Source organism: Notothenia rossii (assembly GCF_949606895.1).
Source record: "Notothenia rossii genome assembly, chromosome: 10".
NCBI classification, from domain to species: domain Eukaryota; kingdom Metazoa; phylum Chordata; class Actinopteri; order Perciformes; family Nototheniidae; genus Notothenia; species Notothenia rossii.
The window spans coordinates 34,053,124-34,065,868 of record NC_136908.1 but is presented as its reverse complement, the minus strand read 5'-3'; the positions used below and the strand labels follow the sequence as shown (position 1 = coordinate 34,065,868).

At 41.2% G+C, this 12,745-nt stretch overlaps 1 protein-coding gene across 9 annotated transcripts in view; it reads right to left on the bottom strand.

The window, feature by feature from the left end:
- The window catches only part of smad10a (SMAD family member 10a), a 57,015-nt gene that overhangs the window by 19,772 nt on the left and 24,498 nt on the right, over positions 1 to 12,745 (bottom strand). For 4 of the 9 annotated variants that reach the window (XM_079654914.1, XM_079654921.1, XM_079654913.1 and 1 more), the window contains 8 exons: positions 11,528 to 11,771; positions 10,612 to 10,786; positions 10,448 to 10,471; positions 8,603 to 8,803; positions 7,878 to 8,135; positions 5,403 to 5,504; positions 4,811 to 4,864; positions 3,386 to 3,569 (listed from right to left, as the gene is read on the bottom strand). In XM_079654914.1, the coding sequence (XP_079511040.1) occupies positions 3,386 to 3,569; positions 4,811 to 4,864; positions 5,403 to 5,504; positions 7,878 to 8,135; positions 8,603 to 8,803; positions 10,448 to 10,471; positions 10,612 to 10,786; positions 11,528 to 11,771 (1,242 nt within the window). The remainder of the gene's footprint in view (positions 1 to 3,385; positions 3,570 to 4,810; positions 4,865 to 5,402; positions 5,505 to 7,877; positions 8,136 to 8,602; positions 8,804 to 10,447; positions 10,472 to 10,611; positions 10,787 to 11,527; positions 11,772 to 12,745) is intronic. The other 5 variants (XM_079654919.1, XM_079654916.1, XM_079654917.1 and 2 more) reach the window with 4 other exon arrangements.

The window sequence follows — 12,745 nt, the reverse complement described above, 5'->3', positions numbered from 1 at the left end:
TTCCTGTTTCATTTTGTACTTACCTCTTGTCTCTCATTTCAGGCCATGTTACTTCTTCCCTTTGTGTTTTCCCGCCATCGTCAGTGTCTGCCCCGCCCCTGATTGTTTCCACCTGTTCCCACTCACCTCATGTTTAAATAGTCCTGTCTTCCCCTTTTCTGTGTCAGTTTGTTCCCACGTGTGGTCGTGCCAAGTCTCAGCAAAGAGAGGATCGTTTTCACTCATGTCAGGTTTTGTTGTTTTGTTAGTTTAAGTTTATCTTAAGTTCTCTTTTTGTTATGCTTAGTTTTTTCCTCCTTGTGAGCGTTTTTTTTTGTTATTCCAGTACTTACTTTGTTAAGAGGGATTTTCTGTTCAATGACATTAAAAAGAAAATGTTTGTTACATTCAAGACTGTCTCTGGGTCGTGCATTTGGGTTCTCCAGTTTGTGTCGAGGTCGTGACACCTTTTTTACTACAGCACGTCTCTAAAATGGCTTGGCAGAAGAAATGGCTTCCTATTTTTTGTGTTGATTTGTTATTGCCACTGTTTTAAAAATGCAATCTCCATGTTTTTGGATATTAATATAGATTGTTTTATGGATGAAAATATTGATCATTTAGCACAAGATAATACATGATCTTGATACCGTTCAACAATTAAGAATACATTGTTAAAATGTGTTTGCTGTCTCCCTGCAGTTATTGGTGAGCTTTAAAATTGTCAAGAATTTCTGGTAATCTGTAAATTACAAGCATGACATGAAGTATACTATAATAAATTGTTTTACAGTTACAATACTGATACTGTAACTTAAAATGATAGCATTAAAGTTTCTATTTTACAGTTGAAACACTATTACCCGAAACAAAAATACAGTACTTTTTAAATGGCAGTGTTTTATTTTATAGTTAAAATACTATTACCTTAAACAAAAATGCAATGCTTGTAAATTACTGTGTTTTATTTTACAGCTATAACACTACTGCTGTAACAAAAAATAAAGTAATTAAATATTACTGTGTTTAATTTTACAGTTAAAACACTAGTACCGTAAACACAAATACAGTATTTGGAAGTTGCTGTGTTTCATTTTAAAGCTATAATACTACTACTGTAATACCAAATAAAGTACTTGCTATTTACTGTGTTTCATTTTACAGTTAAAACACTTACCGTAAACACAAATAAAGTACTTGGAAGTTACTGTGTTTCATTGTACACTGTTACTGTAAATAAAAACGTGTAAATACTGTGATTACCTTTACAGTATTTAACTGGCAGCAATTGACAAGTTACTAATGCGGCTTTCACACCAGCGCTTTTCCCTTTCTAGCTCCGAGCTAGAGCTTTTCTGGTTCAGCTCCGGTTTCCCTTTTCTGCTCCCGCTCTGTTCACACCGCCCAGAGCCCGACTTGTGCTGCCGCTGCTGCGTCATGACTTCATCGTTTACATCGCTGATTTGCTCCCCAACAGCGCTCACAACAACAACAACAACTGGGGACTGCGTTGGGTCGAAGATCGTGCTGCTTTTAATCATACGAAGTCAGATTAAATAAAATAACGACTTCTCCAAGCTTATACTTTTCTCCAGAGTGCCGTGGTTAATTGTTTATTAATGTGTTTCAGCGGCATTTACCGACCGCTGCAGTGCTGCTCGTCCACTGGAGTTTATTCTCCCGTTAGCTCCGGGTTAGCTAATACTTTAGAGCGGCCTCTCTAAAGTATTCACTGTCCGACTGTCACACAAGCAGCTGATACATATCCCCAGTTCCCCTTAAGTGAATGTGTGTCAGTCTGAATTGACGCTGTTTGGCATCACAACGCTGTTATTAAAGTGTCTCTGGTATAAAATGGGTGATGTTAGCATAGCAACCGAAGGTAAACTGACTACTTGCTATTGCTATCCTATTGTGGCATAAGCCGTTTTCTACAGGCACATTTTACCGGCGTATTTTTCATTATGATTCTACTTGTGATAGTCGGACATGACAACCTGTGCAGCCTATGTATTGATTCCATCCGATAGCTGCTGCACTGAACAAAAATATAAATGCAACACTTTTGTTTTTGCTCCCATTTTTCATGAGATGAACTCAAAGATCTAAAACATTTTCTATATACACAAAATAACCATTTCTCTCAAATATTTTTCACAAATCTGAAAGAATCTGTGATAGTGAGCACTTCTCCTTTGCCGAGATAATCCATACCACCTCACAGGTGTGGCATATCAAGATGCTGATTAGACAGCATGATTATTGCACAGGTGTGCCTTAGGCTGGCCACAATAAAAGGCCACTCTGAAACGTGCAGTTTTGCTTTATTGGGGGGGTCTGGGGGGGTCCGAAAACCCTAGGGTTAAACCCTAACCCTAACCCTAACATGTCACCCATTGAGCATGTTTGGGATGCTCTGGATCGGCGTATACGACAGCGTGTTCCAGTTCCTGCCAATATCCAGCAACTTCGCAAAGCCATTGAAGAGGAGTGGACCAACATTCCACAGGCCACAATCAACAACCTGATCAACTCTATGCGAAGGAGATGGGTGACATGTTAGGGTTAGGGTTAGGGTTAGGGTTTAACCCTAGGGTTTTCGGACCCCCCCCAGACCCCCCCAATAAAGCAAAACTGAACGTTTCAGAGTGGCCTTTTATTGTGGCCAGCCTAAGGCACACCTGTGCAATAATCATGCTGTCTAATCAGCATCTTCATATGCCACACCTGTGAGGTGGGATGGATTATCTCGGCAAAGGAGAAGTGCTCACTATCACAGATTCTTTCAGATTTGTTAACAATATTTGAGAGAAATGGTTATTTTGTGTATATAGAAAATGTTTTAGATCTTTGAGTTCATCTCATGAAAAATGGGAGCAAAAACAAAAGTGTTGCATTTATATTTTTGTTCAGTGTATAATACAAAACAAAACGTCTGCCTGCTCTCCACAATGATCAATAACAGCAAACGGATGGTCAAAGTAAGGCGCAAATAAACAGAATCACACGAAGCCTGGTTAGTCTTGCCTGACTTTATAAAGTGTGTGGTTGCCTTCTAGTCACTTTGCTCAGCACTACTGCTTGTAGGCAGGCATGACGAGACTCTTCAGTCGACCCATGTTCAGGGGAGGTGGGTTTAGTTTCCTGCACGCCTCGACGTAAGCGACGCCGCCTTTTAGCTCCGAAGCTCTTGCCACTAGACCGACAATTTTTTGGAGCTGGAAGTGAACTGGATTCCGGAGCTAAGAGTGTGAACAGGAAAAAACTGTACTTTCAGGCTCCAGCTCCGAGCCAGAGCTCAAAACGCGTTGGTGTGAAAGGGGCATTACTGTAATTCATTTTACAGTTGCTGCCAGTTACATACTGTGAATTTCATGGTACGTTTCTTACAGTGTAATGTACACACCTGGCTCTTTCACTTGCGTCTGTGCGGTGGACGTTGCTCAGCTGGCCGAGGCAGAAGCGGTCTCCTCCTGACGGGTCGACGTAACCGTCCACGGTGACCACCGGGCAGCTGGAGGGCACCTTGAACATCTCCCCCACCTGAACGTCCATTTCAAAGTAGGAGATGGAGCACCAAAACTCTGGTCCTGCAATCAAACAGGGCACACAGGGAGTCAGGGTCCTGACAGCTTTGAGCCCAGATGTTACGCATTCTGCAGCAGACATATGAATCATAGCAGATACTCGAATAAATGTACAAATAAAGATTATACATCCTCTTAAAACCTCAACCAGGGGTGGTGGGTACTGTAGGCTAGGGAAGGCTAAGCCTTCTCAAATATTTGTGTCACTGCATCCTGGTAAAATAAAAATATAATGTATAATGTTGATGTCTTTGACATTAGCGCTGCTATGCAGCACTGTGAAGCCAGTTCAACAGACCCTGGATATATTTGATTTATCTTAACTAACCCTAACAAACGAGATCTCGCTAAGCGGTCCTACGACGCTGGTTATCAACTCAGTAAATCAACCCAGGGTTTCTCTGTCCAGCGGAGAGCGCGTTCAAGGGGCGGGGCTAGCAACATTTGACCAATCACAAACATGGACAAGCGTACTGACAGCGCAGCGAAATACTTCATTAATGAAAATGAAACTATAATATTGGAACTATAATATTAGACAAATATGAAGAAGTTATACTTCCATCCATGACTCAAAAACTTTATCCAGGATAAAAGCAACATTGTTGCACATGCAAGGTGAATGCAGAACAGCTGGTTAAAAATACATAAACTACCGAGTGTTTGAATGCGTAGGCCTACATTAACAGGTTTATGATATCACTGCCTCATCTAAGACACGAGTGATCTGACTTTAATTACATTTGAGTTGAGTGTTTCGTCAACTTAATGTGTTGCTTAAAATAATACTTCTGCATACAGTAGGCTATGTGACACTGTAAGTGTTGCACGGCCAGATACGGCTCGAGAAGCTGACTCAGATAAGGAAATATATGATATATTATGATATTATATGATCGATGATTTGATTGATGATGTGATATGAATGATAAGTGTGACACGTCGTCGTCTTCTCTGCATACGGCAGTTTAAACTGTATTTCCTTTATCCTGTAATATGACTTGATAGATTTAAACTCTGCACACTGAGCTCTGATTGGTCAGCAGGCGGTGCTTTCACTGAGTTGATCTCTTTTCTATAGACGCCGGAGGTGGGCAGCGTCAGGTAAAAAAAGTGATTTAGCCTTCCCAAACCTGAGCCTCACGCGCCACCTATGCTTACAACCTAGAGTGCATCAGCTTTTCCATGGTCGACAGTTGTGTATATGAGCCTAGCATTGACAGATAACAGTGATCATCTCTAACCTGGGTGGTTGGACACAGATGGAGGGAAAGAGGTGGTGCCATGATGCTGGGACCCTGAAAGCAGAAGGATAAGAACATTGGTGTGAAGTAAAATAAAACAAAGCTGTACATACACGTTAAACTTGAAGTGGATACTTGTGAATAGTGCGGGAGTGAGCATGTATGTCTCACAGGCATACAGGATACTTTAGGAGTTATACAGGGACTATATTTGCACTACAACCTTGTTGCACCACATTAACACTTCATAGAGTAACTTTGAAATAAATGTAATTCTCTATATGTCAGACTTGAAAAAGTAATTTTTGGTAATCATACAATATTAATAATACACTTTACTCATATAGCTAATTTCCTACAATGTACTTAAATAAAAGTAAAACCACAAAACACAGCTAAAATGAGAAAAAGGCTAAGGGACATGAACGGAGAGGAAACAAAGACTTAAATCAATCAGATCAGATAAATCACCATGGGGAGATCAGTTTGCTATAGATAACAGACTTCACATAAGATACAGCACCTGAAAAGGAGCATGTGAGAGCCACAGAAAGACAGTGAACATCATGTTTGGAAGGACACAATATCTTACAGTGGTGGTTGGCATGATGGAGGGGGGGTTGTTGGTGACCCTGCCCATTCTGCTGGGGTCCTATAGGAGTGTAGGAGGCTGTGCTGCTGCCGGTCCACACTGCTGAATGACAGGAAGAGACAAATGGTCAGGGCTGCGGGTGAACAGTCAAAAAAGCCCCTTGTCCTGCAGTTTGATTAAAAACATTATTAGGACGAGGAAACGTGAAGGTGAACTCATGAACAACAGAACAACCCTGGTGCTAAAAAAAATCCTACTGCTCCTACACCATTGTTGAGATCTCCATATTAGGATGAATACTTAAAACGAAAATTAATCAATTATATTCTTGAATAACCCACAATAAAAATGTTTCATATGTTATGATTTTCTATATTTACAGTATAAACAAAGTGGTTTGTTAAGTTGAGTGTAAGGCCTATAATGGTTTATGGGTGTCACTGATAAGAGGAGAGACAGTTTCTTCCCTCTTCCCTCACAGCAGTACACAGGGAGGGGGGCTCCTGACTCAAGAAGAAACACACTGAGGCCCCAAAAAGGTGGTTTTGTCATAGCCGAGAATAATATTTTGCAAGTCCTGCAGAGTAGGGGTCATGAACTTTTGTTACATAAGCCTGGGAAGGTGTTTCTTATGAAATAGCCATAGAATATGTCTGGTCATGTCCAGTCCTGTACATCAGAGGCCATGCCCAGTTTCAGCAAATATGGGTATGGAGGAGGTGTCTTTAGGTTTTTATATCCTGTTTTTTTAGCATAAAGACACTGGCGGAGAGGGAGCAAGAGAGAGAGAGGGGGAGGGGTTCCCCTGGTATACTCTCTCCCGGTAAAAACCTCTGGCCCTCAGAGCTGGGTTTTTGTTCTCGGTAAGGTTCTCTCTAACTTGGTAACTATTGATTAAATCTCTGTGTATTGAATGCTGAGGGAATGGTTTAGATGAAAGTTTTGAACGGGATTCTTAAACCAATCATTCTTTAAATGTGTTGGGATTCTTAAACCTACCATTCTTAAATGTGTTGGGATTCTTAAACCTACCATTCTTAAATGTGTTGGAATTCTTAAACCTACCATTCTTAAATGAGTTGAAATTCTTAAACCAATCATTCTTAAATGTGTCGGGATTTCAGAACTAATTAGAGAACCTTCGCCACCACGAGGAAATTCCTTTTGGATTTTGTCGGAAGACTTTAATGGGTGAACTATGAATTAAGGTTTTAGATTAGAAAAATAACCCCAGCAAGATATGTTTAGTATGATTATAATGTTGTAAAGAGAGAAGGTAAAAAGCCTGTATTAGTTTGGACCTATTTTTCTTCAAATAAACTGGTCCCACCTTTTGGATTGGGACAACTTAAAAGGCATCTGCGCTCTCCTCTCCTGCTTCAAAGGTAAGATTGCACCCTGCCACACTCACACTTAGGTAGGGCCACACCTCATTTACTGATATCAAAATCCTTCGGGATCGCTGAAACAGATTTAAGAGAGTTGTCTGAATTGAAACAGCAGTTAATTGAACCTGGTTCTTCGGGGAGTTAATAGAGGTGAGATCTTGCTGACGTTGGTGGATCTGAGCCAAGCAGTACACTTACATAGACTCAATAACTTCTTTTAAGTCAATAAGTAGGTCTGAGTAATTTCCCGGAATAAATTATCAGCTCCTCCCGACTCCAACACCATGGTGGACACATGTTTTAGTTTTGTGATTTTCATGCAACTTTATTCATAAAATGAGAACAGTGATACATCTATCCTGAACAATTTCAGTGTCCAAAACACATCACACCTACTCAGAAACAACAAAAAGTGTACATTTGAACAGGATAGTGATAGGATGTCATGACTACCACTTTAGATTTAGCTGCCATAAGGAATTGTGGTTAAGGCAACATATTTCCTTTGGTAAAAGTAGATTTGACTTCAGTTAAAAATACATCAGAAAGGAAGCAGCTTTGCTTAGCATTTAGACAACTGCACCAGCTCTTCATGGTGCAGACAGAGATACTTCATTTCACTCATTTAGGAAAATTCCAGCATAAAAGAATATTCCACCACAGCTCAGGTGCAGTGTTCATCCAAGTACATTGCAACAGTTTACGATGTTCCTTTATTCCCCACTTTATTATTGATTATGAAAAAAAGACTTTCAATATTTAAGAGTTGCCCTTAAGTGAGTAAAATAATCCAATCTGTTTCACTTTGAAACGTGTCGCCTCACTGCTTGTGTATGCATGTAATGATTACATACATACATTTCGTTTTCTATGTCCATGAGCGGAAAAATACAATTACTTATACAATTTAAGACTGCAACAAAAACCAATTTTATTATCATCATATTCAGTATTTGTCTATTTAAGTCTGTGTAAAGTGAGAAGTCAGATATAAATATGACAATATATCCTTGTATGTACTGTATGTTAGTGTGTGCGTGTGCGTGTGCGTGTGCGTGTGTGTGTGTGTGTGTGTGTGTGGACTCACTGTGGAAGGCCGCCTGGCTCTGAGAGTGTTTATTGCTGCTGTACCCGTTCTGTCCATGCGAGTGAGAAGGAGGTAGGGAGGGTTGCTGTGGGTGGGGGGGCTGTGAGGGTTGCTGGCCAGCCTGTTGCTGAGGAGTGGGTTGGGTCGGGGTCAGAGGTCGTGGAGCCGGGGTCATGCCCTGAGCCTGTGGAGATGGCGTTTGGAGCCGTCCGTCAGGGTGGCCCCCCTGCAGAGGCAGCATGGAGCCGGAGCCGGACACTGAGGGAGAGCAGAGCACACAGAGTCAGGCTGACTCCCCCCCGCAGCTGGCAGCAGCTACACATCATCACACATCAACCCTCAGGTGGCAAAGTCCAAAACATTTACAGATTGTACAGATCCGTTTCTCTTGTGAACATCCATATGTCCAATACGTGTGTAAAGAAAATCTGAAAATGTTTCTTTGTTTGATGTTCAATACACCACACAGCAGCTTTTAAGGATGATAAAACTATTATATCCGCTAAGTGCAGATTCTTTGTTTTCATCGGAAAGAGGAAGCGGCCAGCAATTTGCCAGGCAGTGACGTAGCGCTGCTCTCTTCTATTATATCAAGATATGATTGTTATAAAAACATAACAAATAGTGCTGGGTGCCTTTTTTAGATGAAATGCTGGGAGGAGGCTCTGCCAGTCTTTGTTAACCATGTGATAGTAAACACAGAATGATGATAATGAGGAGCTGACCTTTGGGTGAGACAGGCAGGTTGTATCTGGTAACGGGTGGGGGTCCATGGGGCTCAGAGGAGAGCTGTGGCTGCCCGTAGAGGTCTGCAGGAGGGAGCTTCAGGGCTGCTTGGTGGTCAGACAGAGGCATGCCAGGCGGGAGGTCCATCTGTATGCAGTCATGGATGTACTCCTCTTTGATCAGGCCGCCGCCGGCTGCTGCTATCGGGCATGAGGGACAGTCACTACGCTGTACAGCAGTGTGTTGGACATAAAGTTATCAGACGATTTCATTGGTGCTCAATATCTCAATATATGTCCTTTTTCACCACGAAATCACTGAAGGGGCCAAACCATCATTGTTTATGATAATCAATGATAACATGATATGGTGTACTGACATGATAAGATGTTGTGTGAAAGTCTTAAGATAATATATAAATCAAATGAACTAAATAAAACATGTTCAGTGTGGTCAATGATGAAAGCATAGATGCAGCACTCTCAGTTTGGTTAGTCTATAATCAGAAGTAGGTCTAACCATGTCAATCTGAAATCTGGTGGCATTGTGTGACATTCGCCCTGTTCTGGTCACACAGAGAGGAAAGCTTCTAAAGGATCATACCATTTAACCCAGCACTATTGTAGTCGTTATGTTATGACAGCATTCAGTTCATACTTGGCTTGATAGCTTATTCACACAAGGCCATCACATTCATGACAGAGTGCATGAGAGAAAAAGGCTTTAGTATTTAGTCATTCTAGTTTAGTATTACTTAAGCTAAAAGTATTTCTTAAGTAAAATTCTAAATATGAATAAGACATTTGTTATTAAAGTACCAAAAGTAAGACTATGCGTCATGGCCTATTTTGGAATAATACATTTGGATTATTGGATTATGAATATTGATACATTAATGTGTGTACCACTGCTGCTAAAACTGGAGCTGATTTGAATAAGGATGTATACTGATGCTGGATAAGCTAACCTATAATTATATGTCAATGTTTATTTATGAATTGAAATGTATTTTTTAATAGCTAATAATCTGAATCTGTAAAGTAACTAAAACTTTAAAATATATTTATAGGAGTAAAATGTACACATGTACTGTGTATATACATATATATGACAACCTTGCTACTTGCTCCTTTACTTACTTACTTACTTATTTACTAAAATGTTAAAGCAATGAAAGCATAAAACAGTAGCTGTAACAAATGCAATGACTGCATACAAAGTGTTGACTATAAGTGACAATGTGCAAGATTTGGCGGCATCTAGCTTTGCAGTTGCAGATTTCAAACAACGTTGTGACTGCCGTTTCACATGGCTCCTTCTGTAGAGTTGAGAAAAACACAACTCCTACTTTCAGGTGATTATTGACTAATGAAAACATAATTCTGAATATAACATTCATTACTTTGGAGCGAATGTAGCTAAAGTCTGTAGGGACTGGGCTTGTGAAGCGAAGAGTTGCTGGTTGAAGTCCCAGAAAGGACCAAGCATGGAGAGTAGATTTGTACTTTGAGAGGTGCCAGTTCATCTCCTGACTACTGCCCTGGAGCATTGCACCAAGTCTCTTCACACTGCTTCCAAGGCGCTGTATAGTAGCTGACCAGGGCTCCTTATACTAGGGTGGGTTAAATGAAGATTTCACTGTGTGTGCAATGTGCATGTGTGTGACCATCAAAGAGGAATTCAATGTAATCCTCAATTTTTATAATTTCCTATATTCCATTTCACATTACACACTGATCCTTTAAAACAATCCTTGGCCTAATCGTTGTACAGGCAGGTACAGTTTGAAAGAAGACATGGTAGTTTGCAGTAATCATGATGTGGTGCAGTGGTATGAGGCTCACCTGTGTTTTGAAGGCTGAGACCAACTGTGAGAGAAGACAGAAATACGTGAGATCAAAACGTCACTATCATGCATCAGAAACAACAAAAAGTCGGGGTGAGAATAATACATTTTTGCTAGTGCTAAATCAGAGAGCAGAACCTGAGAAGTATGAAGCTGACGTACCGATGCCAGGCGACACCACCCTCTCGTAGTGGTAGGGGTTGACGCAGACGTTGTCGTACTTCAGGTCAAAGGCGTACTGGCAGAACTTGACATGCTTGAGTTCATTTTTGTGGAGGTCGGGCCAGCGCCACAACCGTGCATAAATGACGTGAGGAAAACCTTTCCTCCCCGCCACCTGAGTAGAGATCACAGCATCATGTTAGCCTCCATCATACTCATCAGAAATACAGTAACGTTATATCTTCAATTGAAAAAAGCCTGCCATTCAGAAGTGATATAACATAATCCTATTAAAGGGGCCCTTTAATGCTAATTTTCTGATTCATATTAGTACTCTAATATCACATCATTCCATTCTTTAACGTTCAAAAAGCTCTTTATTTCTCTCATACTGCCTGTTCTGCTGCACCTCTTTTCACCCTCTGTCTGAAACCAGAGCCCAGTCTCTCTGATTGGTTAGCTGGCTGGCTCTGTTCCATAGTGATGTCTCTATGTTATGGAAGTAAACAAAGGAGTCCAATGGAGGCATTTCAGGCCATTTTTGCCTTTGCAGACATAATAACATGCACAAAACCCTATAGCTCACACTACAAGAGAGGAAACACCCCCCAAAGAATAATAGGGCCCCTTTAAAACATGAAAAATACAATAATATAAGAATATCACAAACCCAAAACAATATGTACTTTTCAGTGCCAAAATGTTTGCCATTACAACTAACAAGACTTGCACAGGCAACCCGTACAGCTCTGAACATTGAATACGATTTGAATGGAAAATGACAATGCAAATTAAACTGTGAAAATCCTAATTTAAGAAAATTATAATTGCATTCGCAGAAGGAAGAAACCTAGAATAAATGATAACAACAGTGATATGTAATTGTTGCTGCTGTGTGTTAGAGGAGCACCTATACCTGCAGCCGTCCATCCAGCGTCCTCTGGATGGTCACACACTTGCTGGGATGTACGCCGTTGGTTGTGATGGCGGTGATGAGCGAGTCCAGCTCGTCCTTCTTCTCCTTCAGCTTCTTCACCAGGCTCTCGATGGCCCGCTTGGCGAAGCCCTCGTTCTCCCCGCCCTGCCTGTGGCACATGAGGCTGTGCACGATGCTGAGGCAGGCGTCATTGCTGCTCGGAGGGTTCACTGACATGATGCTGCTGCCACAACACACAGGAACAGGCTACGTTAGGATTAATGAGCACAAATGGCCAACTCTAACTGGCACTCATACCAGATTGACTGGTACAGATTCTAAATACCCCAACTCCGGAATATACAATTATTCATCATGACGTGAGCCACACGAGAGACTGCTTAGAATGGCAAGTAAGGACAAATGCACTTCAACACCATAGACTTGTCTACAGGAGCAATTGGGGTTAAGTATCTTGCCCAAGTGTCCTTGGGCAAGATACGCCCTGACTGCAGGGAGTTGGATTGAACTGCACTCCCTCTGATTGGTAGATGCTTATTTGCCCCTGCACCACCGTCACTTCTATGATCTTATATGGGATACCATGCTTGCTTCAGACTTCATGATGGATATTTGTCCAGATAAAGGTTCTGTGTAATGATGCCCCCCGGACCCCCCTACAGGATGTGAGGTCCACCCCCCACTTAAATCATGTTCACATGGATAGGAAACTAAATACATTTGGACACATCTTGTGTCCATATCTTTCTGTTTGGGTGGTCATGCCACAACCGTGCACGTGCATGCGCGAGTCATAGTGATCTTAATGTGGATTTGGCACACTGATCACATTTTGTTTTTATAAATGGCACATATCAAAAAGGTTGCTGACCCCTGCTCTAGATGATAGGAAAGGAGGATTGAAACTTCCTTTATAACATCCTTTAGCTTAGGAACCACTGGACCTCCCTCACCAAAAGGAGAGGAGAAAATGCTGTCCCACAATGCCTTGCAACCACAGCATTTGCGTCACACAACATTCGGCCGTTCACGGAAACAACCGATTATGACAGAGAAATGATATCATGAAAGTTACGGTGCTTATTAAGCATTTTAAAACGTAGGTGGCAACTTGCCAAAGTGCTTTGTCTGAAAGTTCATCAGTATTATAATCAAAAAGAGAAATATGAACGTTAGTTTTTACTGAAATGATCAAAT